Below are 16,620 nucleotides of genomic sequence, written 5' to 3'. Positions count from 1 at the left end.
TTATATTTTCCCAAAATGATTTTTATTTCTCTCCATCTGTTACATATTCAAACAAACAGTGCGCATGTTTCTGTGTACAAATGAACGGTGTCCAAAAGAACGGTGGGCAAATGAACGGTGTCCAAACAAACGGTGGGCAAATGAACGGTGTCCAAACGAACGGTGGGCAAATAACGGTGTCCAAACGAACGGTGGGCAAATAACGGTGTCCAAACGAACGGTGTCCAAATGAACGGTGCGCATCTTTCTGTGTCCAAACGAACGGTGTCCAAATGAACAGTGTCCAATTGAGCGGTGTCCAAGTAAACGATGCGTATTTTCTTATGTGTCCAAAAGCTACTGTATCCAAAATTACTGTGTCCAAATGCACTGTGTCCAATTGAACCGTGTGCACAATCTCGTGTCCATTTGTAACGTGTCCATTTGCACCGTGTCCAATTGTACTGTGTCCAAGTGAAGGCCACTCGGTGTTAGAGAGATAGCGCGAGGCGTCCGCAATGTGTAAGAGAAGGATAGCGCTAATGATATTCTATGGGCGTGGGAGAAGGATAGCGCGAGACGTCCATATGAGCGTAAGACAAGGATAGCCTTTGCATGCACGTGGGAAAAGGATGGCGCGAGGCGTTCGCAATGTGTGGGAGAGGGATAGCGCGAGGCGTTCGCAATGTGTGGGAGAGGGATAGCGCGAGGCATGCATGTAGGAAAAGGCATTGTCTCAAACATTTTAGAGTAGGAGATGTATCACTTACGAAGAACGCTTACTCTCAGCTCTTGATAACATAACAAAAGTTAGCATGTTTCCACGAGCAAATATCTAAAGTCTTTTAAATATGAATAATATATTATTATAATATGTAAACCACTATCGAACGGCAATCGAATGGCTATGAACGGCTATTGAACGGCTGTCGAACAGCTTTGAACGACTATCGAACGGCTATTGAACAGCTTTTGAACGGCTTTGAACGGCTATTGAACAGCTTTGAACGACTATCAAACGGCTTTGAACGACTATTGAACGGCTATCGAACAGCTATTGAACGGCTTTGAACGACTATCGAATGGCTATAAACGACTATTGAACGACTATTGAACGGCTATTGAACGGCTAACGAACGACAATTAAACGACAAAACAATTATTTATACACCATTCAAATATTTAAAGTCTATGTGCATGTACTGAAATGTAACATTCATAGCCTGATAAGGTGGCTGACGCCGCTATCTAACGTCACGTACTGAAATTTAATACTCGCATACTGGGATATGAAAGAGGAAAAGGGAAGAATAAAAGAGAATAAAATATATATTAACAATAGTTTATTCTAAATAATGTTTGGGTGAATCTTTATGATGATTCGTCCACCAATTGAATATTTTAAATACATTTTGTAAAGCGCAATTTTTCAAATGTTTTTCACAGCGCATAGTATTAGTAACATCTAGCTTATTTAACGAAGTGATATCTTTATAGTCCGCATCCAAGGTCTCAATAATAACGTCGTTTCTCGCATCATCGTCAAGTATATCGACCAGCCATTCTCGTTTTTCTCATCCTTTAACGTACACGATAGGAGATGCTCCATCTTCCTCTTCCGTCGCGCCCATCACAGCTCTCGTAATCAAACGCCTAGCAAAGCTGGAACGTTTCCATCCTCCCATTGAAGTCCATGATGATGTCCGATTAGCCATGAAGCTTGGCATCTCTCAGATTTTGTAAGCGCACGCCATGGTACGGGACTTGCAAAAAAGTAATGAGAGAGAACAGATCCATTTCTCAATATCGCTACTTCCTTCACGACAAAGTTTCTCCCGATAATGAATCCCTGCAGATCCACAAACGTTGGCGCGATCATGCTGATAATATTATCGTACAATTGCAAGAATGACGTACGACTGTTGCCGATCGTCAAAATCTCAATCTTTTTATATTTTGACATTGGAGGGGATATTTGCTGATTTAGGTAATTTTACGAACTACGTTGGTCAATGGGCAATATTCGACAACGCGATCGTGCAAGATGAGACAATAGGCGGTAGTATTTGTCGGTATATCCTCCTTGCACTCAAACTCTAATCTCACGTCCACGGTGAAATTTTTGACAGACTCGTTTTGTCGAGCAATCGATAACCGCGAGAGGACCGCAATGTAGAAATTTTGAAATGTTTAATAGCACATCATCATTATCACATCCGTAATAAGATTTGCGAAAACGAGAGTATATATCGAACAAGAGGGCGAATCTATTTTTATCGAAATCTAAATTCAAATCATCGTAGGGATTAAATTCCGAGTTTAGATAGAGTTTAACGTTGGTCAATTTGCAGTCGTCGAATGTAGTATTATCTTTTGACACAGCATTTTTTCTACCAGTCTGTAGCGCAAAGATCACGTATCGCGGCTTCTCCAGCTGCGAGGCGGCTTTCACGGTCCACGAATGCTTGGTCGTATTATGCAATAGAGGAAATTCGTATAGATCCCAAGAGCGAAAACTGATATTCAAGTATCGCCCACTTTCCAACGCGCGCAGCAAGAATAGTTTATTGACCTCGCTTAATATTACATGTGGCATACGCCATTGTATCTTGAATAATTCGATATCAGCTTCAGTCGAAGCATGTCCAAATATGCAATTGTTGTCGTTGCGCGAACGTATCAGAATTAATTCGTGACGAGCGTTGATCACAATTCGCTTATAATCTTCGCAAAAACCCAATAGTATGTTTAGCGGCACGCAAAAATTGAAATAAGATTCAACAGCATTATGTGACATATTCCATGCAGCATTCCCCAAGATTTCACCTTTCTCGGTTGTTAGAGAGATATAGTTTTTAATCGTGGAAGTTATTCCAACGTTTCTGTTGCGGTCAATCTCCACACCGTCGAGTTCATATCGAAGTTCATCAAACATAAACGCGACACAATTGTTTCCCAATACCACTCTTCCCTCTTCAGCTACTTTACGCACCATCAACTTTCCTTCGACGTATAGAAAACTTTCACATGGTAACGTGTACAAATCTTGATGTTGTATCGGTATCCGTATCTCGTCGCTATATCCAAGCGTTGTGTTGGCGTATGGATTGTACGTATGAGTCTTAATCTTGATGATACGGTCGTCAAAGATCAGCTCACCTCCGATATTCAAGATGTCAATCATATTGTTAAGTATTTCGTACGACGAATCCCAATGATTTTAAAAACTCGCCGCCGTATATGCAATCTTACGGTAATTTCCTCTCCTCGAAAATCGAGCAAATGTCCTTCTTGATCAACAATGCGTATCGTTAAATCAGTAATGCTCTATGCGACGATCGGTAGATAAATGATCTGTGCTGGCGTTTCCGATATTTTATATCCTGGCGGCACGCTCGGTGAAAATTCATGTATCGTGTGTACGCGCTTGTCATTGCTGTACGCGCCAGTGGTTACGCTGTATTCTATACGAATAATATTTACGCTAATAATATTTATTGGTACATCCGATTCGTGCCATTTCCGCGGTTGTAATATACGATTCGACGAGAATCCCAACAACGATCTAACGTTTCCCAGATTACTAAAATTTATTCTATAGACACATGTGATTTCACTTTTTAACGTATTATGATTAGCGCGAAGCGTTATTGGATATTCATCGTGTTCTTCGCCATTAACAATATCGTCGGAATCAACTACGCGTCGATGTCGTAAAATTGCATGTCGGAGATATTTGTTTATAGCGTGTAATTCGTACGATCCGTCGGGAATCGTAATTTCCTGATCGTCGTTATCAAAATAAAATTTATTATTCCAAGAATTCACGTTCGATATCGTATGATACGTTTCAAAGTTCGTTAAACCAAGCTCGTAATCGCCATCGTCTAAATCTATAGCTGGAAAGTAACTTACAGCAAGCGCGCTACTCTTGCCGGTCAACGTAAGTGTAAGTGACATGCTGGAAAACTGTCAAACGAATACTGAGTCGCGACGGTGAATTGTCAGGCTTTAAATTCATATCGATCATCGACCGTTTGAAGAAATCCAAGACACAATTGTCCACAAATACGTTGATTATAATTTTGATAGGCCGTGTGATTGTATTCTATATCTGCAACATTTTGTCCAAAATATCGCACTAATTCCTTGGGCGGTCGCAGATTTCCAAAACTATCGAAATATACTACACGATCTGCCCTCTTTGCATACGCAACCGAATGAGTACCGGAACCATCGACGTCATCCAAATTGACGATACCGCTCTCATTTCGTCGTACACCGTTTATCGGTAAATTATTGCGCATGAAAACACCTCTAAAAAATTGTATACGCAAACGTCTTGCAAGCTGTTCCAATTGTACATTGGTTGTTACACCGGCAGGCATTTTTATTTTGACATTTTTTTTTCTTGGCTGCTGTTGAGAACCCTCGTCCACGCTTGTATGGAGCGAGATAAAGTCCGTGACCTTCCATGGCCTTATGACGCTGCATTTCTTCGAGCAGACGTTGCGTCGCCTTGCTATCGTTCACCGCCTTCGCGATTCCCGCTGCTCCACCAGCCAACGAACCGAGAACTCTCAATAATGGTAAAATTGGTAAGATACCACCGCGCTTCGCTATAGGAAGTATTCGTTTTTTCGCAGTCTTTTTCTTCATCGATGATTTTTTTGTTTTCAGCCCCATACCGAATTTTGTCTTTGCCTTCATAGCCGTCCAAACAGCTGTAGCGGCTGCTCTTTCGCCAAGAGTCGAATGTCTCGCGGTATCACGCGTTCCCGCTTTCGTGGCGAGTATATTATCCGCAACGTGTCGTTGACCGAAATCGTTGCTTCGGGAATAAGCTATGTCGTGCTCGCGACACGCGGCATCCAATGGATTGATACCTTGATCGCCTCTAGCCAATCGTGTTTCTAAATGAGTTCCCGGTCCGCAAAACTGATAGCCTGGAATATGTAATTCGATAGGAAGTGCGTTTATCGCACGATTTAACAAACCGCTACCTCTTATAATTTTTGCTGACATTTGTCACAATTTTTTATTAACGGTGTTGGACCGTCGAAATGTGTTTGCTGCCACGACAAATTATAATGTCGCGTGCATCGACGATACTGTTGAACCTCTGAGTCAGCTTTTATATGTTCGGGAAGCTTGTCCCACAATTGTTCCACGTAGCTATCAAAGTCTCGCAGTAAAACAATCTTGGAGATAATCTGTAACTGCTCGGTGGTAAGCTCGAGAATATCGCTGTCAACCGATAGAAGAAGAAACATTTTTGAGACTGAGCGGTTTCGATTCGGTGCGCCTCTAATAGGGCCCCGATGACTCATTTTCCAAAATCTGATTTGAGATTCGCGAGAGCAAACATGCGGTTCGCGCGACAAGCGACAATAATCAAAGTGATAAATTTTGACGATAAAACACGAGTAATGTCCGAGAAAGAAATACGCAAGCATGGAAACATGCTGCCGACTACTATACGCGGTATCATTTGCGGTCCTTCGAATTGCGGTAAGACTAACGTGTTGATAAGTTTGATAGAAAGTCCACACGGTGTACATTTCGAGAATGTGTACGTATATTCGAAATCGCTTCAACAACCGAAATATCGATACTTGGAAAATTTGCTATTATCGATCGATGAAATTGGTTATTTTACATTCTCTAATAATAGTGACGTTATTCCACCGAGCGAAGCGCTTCCGAATTCCATTTTTATCTTTGACGACGTGGCGTGTGATAAGCAAGATACGATAAGAGAGTACTTTGCAATGGGTCGACATTCAAGTGTCGACTGTTTCTATCGTTGTCAAACGTATGCCAAGATACCCAAGCATCTTATACGGGACAATGCAAATTTACTGATTTTATTTAAACAAGATGGTACAAACTTGAAACATGTATACAACGATCATGTAAATACTGACATGTCTTACGGCGATTTTCGCGCATTCTGTCAGAAATGCTGGCAAAACAAGTATGGATTTGTAGTAATTGATAAAGACAGTTTACAGACTAATGGAAGATATCGAAAAGGATTTAACGATTTTGCAATACCGTAAAGTGGTTAGTCGCTATCGATACATCGATCGAGCAACGTCTAAAAATTTTCGTCCGAGCGCAACATGACGACGACGATTGACAGTGACGATCGTGAGAAGATTGCGAGAGAGATTGTAAAAACGAGCGAATCAATCCGCAAAAAATATCGTTCTTTAAAAACCGGTCAAATGGAGGAAGACGTCGCATTGGAGAGGCACTTTAAACCAATTATCGAACCTCTAAAACAACTTGTCGAAAATACAATCAATGTGGAATTTAATGAAGCGAAAATCGAACCATCGAGTATACTCGAAGACAAGCATCTGAAGAAAGAGTCTGGAACAAAGCGAACAAGGTTAAATATATCATTGAACGATTCGCTAATAACTTCTACTCCAAATCAATCGAAACGTAAGCGAATGAAACAATTATCGAATGTGGTTATTTCTACTCCGATAAAAGATGTACAATCGAGTCAAATATTGCACAAAAGATCGTCTCCGTATGTGGAAGAAGTTTTCGAAATCACGCCTGAAACGCTTGTGACATCGGTTCAAAATCTGCTACAAACGTCCGAGAGTCAAAATACATTGCGCACACATCTGGGTCCACTAGGGCAAAAATATGTTGGAGCTATTTTGAGTCAAGATAAAAATAACAGTATGGATTATGTCTACGGTGTTAAATTTTGCAACGAAGGAATGATGATTGGTGATCAAATTTTTGATGTGGATAAAGATGACAATATAATTATCGGTGGAATAAGATATGTGGGAACACCAGGTCTCTATGAGTTAATTTTCAAGAGAATACGCGACGGTGACGTATACAATGACGATGATAAAATTAAATACAAAAATATATTACTGGCAACAAATGCGCATAGACGTGGCAATGATATGCGTAATCTAGTGTTAAGTAACAAGGGATACAAGTATACAAATATAATAGCACCATTAATCTCTATTAAAAAAGCTGGAAGAGGTATAAACATACCGCGCGCTATGACGTTAAACGATAATAAGATCGATTACGTGCATTGGAATGATCCCAACGAGTTGGTTGATCGCTTGCGATTGTCGGAAGCTTCGCGTCAAGCCGGCAACAATGCCCACGACAATGAAATATTATCAATTATCGAGGAACTTTACGAAGCTGGCCTTATTATAAATTAATCTATGCGTCGGCGAAACGAGTCAGTCTGTCATTATTGTTTGTATCGAAATGTCGATTAATAAATTTGGATTATCGTTGGGAACACCCAACAACTCATACTATCAATGGAATGGATTACTAAGAAATTACGTGCGCGATAACGCTCTGTGTCAGACAGCCTCCGGCAAGGTCGCGCAAGATACGACGCGTAGCGCAACCGGAAGATGATACTGATGCAGCAAACAAACAGTACGTGGAAATACGTGTCAAGCTTTTGGAGGACAGACAGGAAGAACTTTAGAAAAAAATAATCACGCTCGAGACGAATGTGCAAACGCTGCAAATAATGATGGATGAGATGCAGAAAATGCTTCGGTATGCAACTCACACGCAGACTACATCTAATTCAGCGCAGGAGAAGAAAAATAGATAAAGAATATATGTGGAGGAATTATCTCATTATTGCAAATTATGCCTCGATCAAATATGTCACAAAAGATCTCTGAAAAACAGCTGCTCGTGGAAGAATTGCATGCTCCAGCGAGAAAAAATTTCCCATGTAGACGTGTCATAGTACGCGGATACGACGATCTGTGGCAGGCGGACGTGGTCGAGATGCGTCTATATGCACGATTCAACAAAGGCTACAACTATATACTCACAGTTATCGATGTGTTGAGCAAGTATGCATGGGCTGTACCGCTCAAGAGTAAGAGTGGAAACGAGACGGCTGATGCTATCGCAAAGATAATTCGAGATGATGGAAGATGTCCGAAAAATTTTCAAACCGATAGAGGAAAAGAATTTTACAACGCAAATGTACAGAAACTCGTGAAGAAACATAGCATTAATCATTATTCGACGTACTCTATCATGAAAGCCTCGGTCGTGGAACGATTCAACCGAACGTTAAAGAGCAATATGTGGAAAATGTTTACGTTTAATGGAAATTACAAGTGGATCGACGCGTTGTCCCGGCTCGTTAGAGTACAATGCGCGAAAACATCGCACTATCGGCATGAGACCTATCGATGTTACCCCCGCGATCGCCGATAAACTTTTAAATACGGTATACAACAACGTAAAGATTGCGGCACCGGCAAGATTCAAAGTAAGCGATCCAGTACGCGTGAGTAAATTCAAGACCATTTTTGACAAAGGTTATACGCTAAATTAGTCGACCGAAGTGTTTAAGATCGTTAAAGTGCAGAAAACTAATCCCGTGACCTATGTACTCAAAGATTCGCGCGGAAATCCCGTCGCCGGCAGATTTTACGAATATGAGTTACAACGCGTTGCCAATCCCGACATACATCTCGTGGAAAAGGTAATACGCAAAAAGGGCGACGAGGTTTATGTGAAATGGCTGGGATTTGATGCAACGCACAATTCTTGGATACATAAAAATAATATATTATACCAGGTATATAAATATGAAACCGGAATTTTTGTATAGAAAATACACGTTTATTGTATGAAAATGATAAAACATATTTTATTCGAAGTATTGCCCATTGCTAGCTATACATTTTTCCCATCTCTCTGACAATTTGTGGATGCCACGCCAAAAAAACTGTTGCTCCTTTGAGGCAAACCAATCATCGAGCCATTTTCGTACATTTTCGTAAGAAGTGAAGCGCTGCTCAGCAAGTGCGTATCCCATCGATGCAAATAAGTAGTAATCGGATGGAGCCAAGTTTGGTGAGTAAGCCGCATGCGAAAGTATTTCCCAACTAAACGCCTCAATCGTTTCCTTGACCGGTTTTGCTGTGTATGATGGTGCATTATCATGAAGCAAAATCATTTTGTGTTGCCTTTTTTGATATTCTGGTCGTTTTTCACGCAAAGCTTGATTCAAATCGAGTTGTTGTTGCGTTTGAGCGTCATCCTCATCCAACAATGTTTGCAATTCGCTGTCTTCAAACTTTTTCGGTGGTCTTCCACGTTCTTCGTTTCTCACGTCAAAATCGCCACTTTTGAATTTTTTAAACCACTCAAAGCACTGTGATTTACCAAAAGCATGCTCACCGTAAGCTTCGACAAGCATTCGATGCGATTCTGCAGCAGTTTTCTTCAATTGGTAACAGAAAATCAATGTTGTCCGCAAATCGTAGTTTCCAGGCACAAAATTCGACATGTTCAACGCTATTAAAAACTATGCTGTTGTATGAAACTTGTATCGTTGTGAGTTGAAAATCTTTATCAGATGTCAAAACAAGAAAATGGCGCCAATGACGCGGTTTGACGGTAACTACTTTGACAGCTAGGGCCAGCTATGGGCAAATTCCGGTTTCATATTTATATACCTGGTAAATATGTTAACAATAATACATAATATTAAAGTTATTTTACAAATATATAAACAAAATTGTACACTTTATAAAATATACATATAATTTACAATAAATATACATATAATTTTAATTTACAATAAATATACGTAATTTTTATTTACAATAAATATACATGATTTTTATTTACAACGGTATTTTATAATGTCCCCACGGTAGCGTGTCGGTGGTTTCGGGTACGATATACCGCTTGTCATCGTACGGACTTAGAGCAATTTTTGTCTCACGAATAGTGTATCCTTCGTGTAATTTAGATCTTATACAAGACTGCTGACGCGTCATTTCAATCTCTTCGTTCAAACACCGCGTGTAATCGTTGAAAGTTATCGTTCTCGCGACGACGTTACTCTTGACACCTTTTACCTTTTTTGTGTCTTTCTTACCATCTACTCGCAACGCGAACATTTTTGCCCTAAGCCCGACGAATTCGGTCATGATAGCGCCATTATTTTCATCCTTCATTAAACCCGGTATTTTTTTATTCGCGAGCGGTATACCGTACACATTGTCCACCGCATAATCGCTGGTATCGAATCTGTCGACGTTGCGCTTTAAATTCTCATATACATCTTCACACTCGATGTGATATATGAGACTGTCGATGTCGGTGTACATGACTTTACATTTCTCTCGATACATAGGTATCATATAATCGTGGTGAAACTCGTACAAACATGTCTTGGATATGTCGAGTATACACATACCCACGTAGATTGGTTTATTAAATTTCACCTCGAGATTGCGCAATTCAACGGCGATCAGATTCTCCGAAAACACGCTTCTACTTTGAAAATTTGGTTTTGCGATCATCGCCTCTGCGCCATATCTTCCATCCCAATGTGTCACGAGCTTAATATTAACGTGATTGCGCACATTTTCCATCGTTTTGCCAAATACCGCATTATTCATTAATTTATATAAATTTTTTTCAAAATCATTTTTCGCGAGTGTTCGGAATTGTGTATTGAGTTCGATATAACTGCCAAGCCATGGAGATTGCGAAAACTGTAATATTCGGTGTATTTTTGTAACACGAAGTCCGTGTCGCGTGCATTGCTGCAGGTTGCGGTAATATATTACGTAACGCTTCTTATCGTATAAGGTTGCGAGCAGCTTATCCTGCCGCTTACCAGGTGGTTTGTCGCGTGTCGGGCAAAACGGTAGGTCAGTGTGCGCATCATGAACACGTTGCGGATACTCGAGATCGACTTCAAGGATGTAGCCTATAGGCGAATCGAGCGCGATCGATGATGTATCAAAATCGGATACGTCGTCGACCCATCGAAAATCTGCATAGGGCAAGGGTTGACACATTGCCGATCCATACAAATTATTTACATTAAAGTACGTGAGATACGTTGAAGGTTTCGATGGGTCGTACGACTGCATATACTTGTTATTAGCATGTGCGTATCTGTTGGAACATTGACTCAAACCGCAGCGTATTCCGTGTTCGATAAATAAAACCATGTCTATATCTGTAAGCACTTCGAATGTAATATTTGTATGCTTTAACATGGCGTCCCACGTGTATCCGGGAAGAGTATAGTAATACGCGGGGTCGAGCCCATAACTTTTAATACAACTCTCGCGGAAATTTTCAAAAATATCTGCTAATAACAAGACATCAATTTTGAGATACAAGTCGCTATATTCGCCCAGCGTTCGAATGGAGAACCGCTCCCACACATTCCCGGCGTGCGCGTAATCGCTCTCGGATATCGTGTCACCAATCAAGGAACTGTAAAATGATTCGCGCGGTGGTAAACACGTATCTTGCAACCTGTCGACGCAGTCAATATATTCGTACGGAAAGACGCCCTTCCGTGTTAATAAATTGAAATTGTCATTCGATAAATTTTGAAAATCAGATTTTAAAATTGTGAGTTTGTCTTTATTCAAGAATGATGCCAATTTATCGAGACTAGCTGTGAGAAATTTATACGAATCGATAAAACGCAATTTAGTATGATGTTTTGATTTCTCTTCGGTAAATTTAACATTTTTCGTAAATATATATTTTTCCTTTGTTATCGGAAGTAACTCGATTCCCCCTTCGAACGCTGTAACTATTTTCTTTGTGGGGTGTCGTAGAGGCGTGTTCGCCTTCAGATGATGGCGCGAGGGATAGGTCGAGCGTACAGAGGTGAAGTCAATCACGAGACTTCTTTTCTAATTGTCAATGATAAAATGTATTTATAGTATATTTACAGTTATTTGGTTTGTGGTGGCCCTGAAAAGGGCCGTTTACGGGTTAACGCGGTGTGCGTTCCCGCCAAGTGATACGCGGCTCGGCTTTGGTTACGTGGAAGGAACCGATGCGCAGTAGCTCGGGCGAGGATGGAAGAGTTGGTGTAGTCCTGGGGTGCGTATAGCCAGGTTCTTCCCGGTCCGTCCCTGTCTGCGTAGCCGCTTCCTGGGTGTTGATCTCCCAGTCACTGTCAGATTGAGTACCGCTGTCCGCTACTTCCCGTGAGGGGTACTGAGTACCGCGATGGATTCGTATTGCCGGTTGCGACTGTGTCCAACTGTCTCGATGGTGAAGTGGAGAGGCCGCTAGCGGTGATAATAGCGGTGGCGGCAGGTTTCACGGCGTCGACGGTGATGTGTATCGCCGTACCCTGATGTCCCACTGACTCAGGAAAAAGCGTGGCGGTCGGGTGAATTCCACAGGCGCCAGCTCTATCGGGTGTAGCGTCCACTCCCTGAAGCTCGTACACGTATGGTTGCCTGTAAGTCCTGGTGTCTTTTCTCCCCCACTGATGGGCTGCCGACTAGTCCCGGGTGAAGTGGGAGGCAGCTGTGGTCGAGGAAGACTCAGGTCCTGTGGTACTACAGGAGGCAGCGTAGGCTGTCGCTAATTCAAAAGAATTCGTGAGCTCGAACTGACTGACGGGCAGGAGGTCCTCCCCGCAGTCAGAGCGGGCTGCGAATTGAAGGCTTCTCGCCGTGCGCCGTCTTATAAGCCCCACTCACTGGATTTCACTTGCTGGCGCCCACTCCCGCTCGTGGCCGCCTCACGGTAAGCCTTCGTGGCTCGCGCGGTGCTCGCGCGCGGGTTTCACGTGCTCCGCGCGTGAGAATTCGTTCGCGCGTCTACCGGGTCGTTCGTGCGTAATTGTGGTGGTTTCTCGAGCCGCCACAGGACCCCCTTGGTTGTATGGAAGCCTCCTAAGTGTTGAACCTGATTGGCGGGCGAGATACTCGTCCGCTTCTTGTCGTGGCTGGTCGTACTGTTGTTTCTTGGCTAGTGGCTTGTGGTCCTTCTTCTTCTTCTTCCATGGTGTACGCTGGTTTCAGCCTGTCTATTGATACGTTGACTGTTTTGTTGTTCATCCGTATTTTGTATGTTTTTTCGTTTCTGTTTAGAACTTCATAAGGTCCGTCGTATGGCGGTTGTAGTGCTCCTGATGGTGCGTTGTGTCGCACGAAGACTTTTGCTGCTTTGTCCATGTCTTTGTAGATGAACGTCGCTCGTTGTCCATGCCTTTTGATGGCTGGGCTGAGTTTTGTCATGATGCTTCGTAGTCTGTTCACGAGGCTGGTTTTGTCTTCTGTGTCATTGCTTTTTCCTGCTAAGAATTGTCCAGGTAACCTCATCTGTTCTCCGTAGACCAACTCTGCCGTTGTTGCGTTTATGTCTTCCTTCCAGGCGGCCCTGATGCCCATCAATACGACTGGGAGAATTTCTGTCCAGTCTTCTGTTTGATGGCGTTTGATGGCTGCTTTTAATTGCCTGTGGAAACGTTCTATCATCCCGTTCGCTGCCGGGTGGTATGCTGTTGTCCTTATATGTTTTGAGCCTGTCATTTGCGTTAGATGTTTGAAAAGATCTGCTTCGAATTGTCTTCCTTGGTCGGTCGTGATTCTTTCCGGAGCACCGAATCGCGTAATCCAGTTTATGAACAGGTGCCTTGCTATCGTTTCTGCCGTAATGTCTGTTAGTGGGATCGCCTCCGGCCATCTTGTGAAACGGTCTATTATGGTGAGGCAGTAGCGTTTGTTATTGGATGTTGGCATTGGTCCGACTATGTCCATATGTATGTGCTGGAAGCGTCTTGTTGGTGGATCAAACTCTCCTATCGGTGCTATGTTGTGTCGTGTGATTTTTGCTCGTTGGCATTGCATGCAAGTTTTGGCCCATCTGCTGCAATCTTGTTGTATCCTTGGCCATACATATCTTTGCGCTATTAGTTTCGCTGATGCCTTTGCTCCTGGATGAGCTAGGCTGTGTAGGGAGTTGAATATTCTCCTCCTGAATTGTTGTGGCACGTATGGTCGTGTTATCGGTGTTGACGTGTCGCAGTACAATGTTGTTGTCGATCCCGGTATTGCGACTTTCGTGAGCAGCAGACTTTGTTTCTTTTTCGTCATCTCTTGCATTTCTGTGTCTTCCGCTTGTGCTTCTGCCAATTCTTCGAAATTAACTGCCTTTTCTATTGCTTCTACTCTGGAGAGTGTGTCGGCTATTACGTTTTCTTTCCCTGCTATGTGGTGAATGTCTGTTGTAAATTGGCCGATGTACTCCAAGTGTCGTGCTTGGTATGGTGAGCTTCTTAGCGGATCTTGGTCAAATGCGTAGATGATTGGTTTATGGTCTGTGTATACAATGAACTGTCTTCCTTCTAGCATATGGCGGAAATGTTTGATCGCTGTGTATATAGCCAGTAGCTCTCGATCGTATGGACTGTACTTCGTTTGTGGTCTGCTGAGTTTTTTGCTTAGGAATGCTAGTGGTTGCCATTCCCCTTTACTTTTTTGTTGGTTGACCGCTCCTAGTGCTGTGTCCGAGGCGTCCGTTGTTACGGTCAGTTCTGCTGTTGGATCTGGGTGTGCTAGGAGTGCTGCTCTAGACAGGCTGTTCTTGCAATTGACAAATGCTTCTTCCATTTCTGGCGTCCATTGGATTGGTTGTTGTCCTCTCTTCTTTGGTCCTCTTAATATCTCGCTCAATGTTGCTTGGTCCTTTGCTGCTCCTGGGATGAAACGTCTGTAGAAGTTGATGGTTCCCAGAAATTGTCGCATGTGTTTGACCGTCTTTGGAGAAGGGAAGTTTTTTATTGCTTCCACCTTCTCTGGTAGCGGTGCGGTGCCTTCTGCTGAGACCAGGTAGCCCAAGAATTTGACCTGTGCGGCTGCGAAGGTGCACTTGGCTGGGTTGATTCTCACCCCGTTGGTTTCTAGTCGGGTGAAAAGTTCCCTCATGTGCTTTTCGTGTTCTTTTTCTGTTGCTGATGCTACCAATATGTCATCTATGTATGCATAGCAGAAATCTAGTCCCCTTATTATTTCGTTAATGAATCTTTGGAAGGTTTGTGCTGCATTTCGAAGTCCAAACGGCATGAATTTGAATTCGTATAGTCCAAATGGCGTGGTGATTGCTGTCTTCGGCACGTCTTCTTCATGTACCGGAATTTGGTTATATGCTCTTACTAGGTCGAGCGTTGAAAAAACTTTTTTCTTGTGCAGTGTTTGCGCGAAGTCCTCTATGTGCGGTATCGGATAACTATCTGGTATTGTGCGTGTGTTCAATCTTCTATAATCTCCGCACGGTCGCCACGCTTCTTTTCCCTTGGCCACCATATGAAGTGGTGCTGACCATGGGCTTTTCGATGGCTGGATTATTCCTTCCTGCAGTAGTAGGTCGAATTCCGTCCTTGCGATATGTAGTTTCTCTGGAGATAGTCTTCTTGGTCTGCATGCTTCTGGTTGTCCCGCGGTGGTTTGTATGTAATGGACTGTGTTGTGTTTGACTGTCTGGCTCCTTCCGTTTGGTCGCGTTATTCCTGGGTACTCTTTTATTATGCTGTCGTATTTTGTTTCCCCAGCTACTGCTTTGATGGAGTTTATTTTATGGTTGCTTTTTGATCCGTGTGCCGCGAGGCCTGTTTTCCCGTCGATTAGCTTCTTATTCCTTACATCCGGTAGGAGGTGATAGTGCGATAAGAAGTCTGACCCTATTATTGGCTATGTGACGGCTATTATGAATCGCCATGGGAATGCCCTACGTAGCCCGAAGTCCGGTTGTATGGTTGTTGCTCCGTAGGTGGATATTGTTGATCCGTTTGCTGCAAATAGTTGATATGTTTCCGCCTGTTTCCGGCCTTGTGTTCTTGCCCGTGGGTAGACGCTTATGTCAGATCCGGTATCGATTAAATATCTTATTTTCGTCTTCCGGTCCGTCATATATAGGCGGCGTGGTTCTGAGCCTATGTCGCTTGCCGCCATCAGCGACTGGCTTCCTCGTTTTCCTTTTTGAACGAGCACGGGGTCGTGCATTTCTTGGCTTCTGCTCCGAAGCGTCGGTGGTAGTAGCAGATGCCTTCTCTTCTTGGTGTCCTGCTACGTTGTCGGTCTCTCGATTGGCTTCGTGGTCGTTTCCCTTGCTGTTCTCTTTGGAACTTCCTAGTCATTTTTGTGACCTGTGTTGTCAAGGCAGCAACTTGATCTCTTAATGCGTCTATTTGCGTTTCCCACGTCGTTCGTGCTGGCGTGACTACCCCTTGCATGGTTGCTACCTCCATTGGACTATTGCCTATCTCATGTATTCTATCGGCCTGTTCTGCGACGTCTTCCAGTTTGTCTTACGCCCTGATTGCTAAAATGGCCTGCATTTGCGTTGGCAATCGACCTAGCCATAATGTCCGCAGTAGTTCGTCCGAAACCGTTATGCCGGCCAGGGTTTTGAGGTGGCGGAGAAACTGCGAGGGCTTTCTATCTCCCAGCTCTTCATGTTCGAGGAGCTGTTTGATTCTTTGGTCCTGGGATGCCGTGAGTCTCTGAATTAAAGCCTTCTTTATCGCTTCGTATTTCTGTTTTAGTGGCGGCTGGGTGATGATGTCTTTGATTTCCCTGGCTTGCTTCGGCTCTATCCTCGAGAGGACGTATGCGTATCTCGTTGCGTCGTCTGTTATGTCGCATGAGATGAATGTTCCTTCCAGCTGCGCGAACCATAGCTCCGCATCCTCCGGCCAGAATGGTGGTACTCTTATGCCGATCTTGTTGACGCTCGTGCTGTCGTCGTCGACGATGCTCGTCTTCTCCGGATCCCTTGGCATCTTCCGCGTCGGTGGTCACCAGTTGTGGGGTGTCG

General features: G+C 43.3%; 1 protein-coding gene across 1 annotated transcript; it reads right to left on the bottom strand.

The window, feature by feature from the left end:
* Positions 1-16,111: 16,111 nt before the first annotated feature.
* Positions 16,112-16,585, bottom strand: LOC138935815 (uncharacterized). The gene has a single exon (XM_070300646.1). The coding sequence runs from the start codon at positions 16,583-16,585 to the stop codon at positions 16,112-16,114; it is 474 nt and encodes a 157-aa protein (XP_070156747.1).
* Between the last annotated feature and the right edge of the window lie 35 nt (positions 16,586-16,620).

The sequence above is a fragment of the Polyergus mexicanus genome, unplaced genomic scaffold (genome assembly GCF_030449975.1).
Source record: "Polyergus mexicanus isolate NDT 795.1 unplaced genomic scaffold, iyPolMexi1.0 SCAF_8, whole genome shotgun sequence".
Classification (NCBI taxonomy): domain Eukaryota; kingdom Metazoa; phylum Arthropoda; class Insecta; order Hymenoptera; family Formicidae; genus Polyergus; species Polyergus mexicanus.
This window is presented reverse-complemented; position numbering and strand designations above follow the sequence as displayed.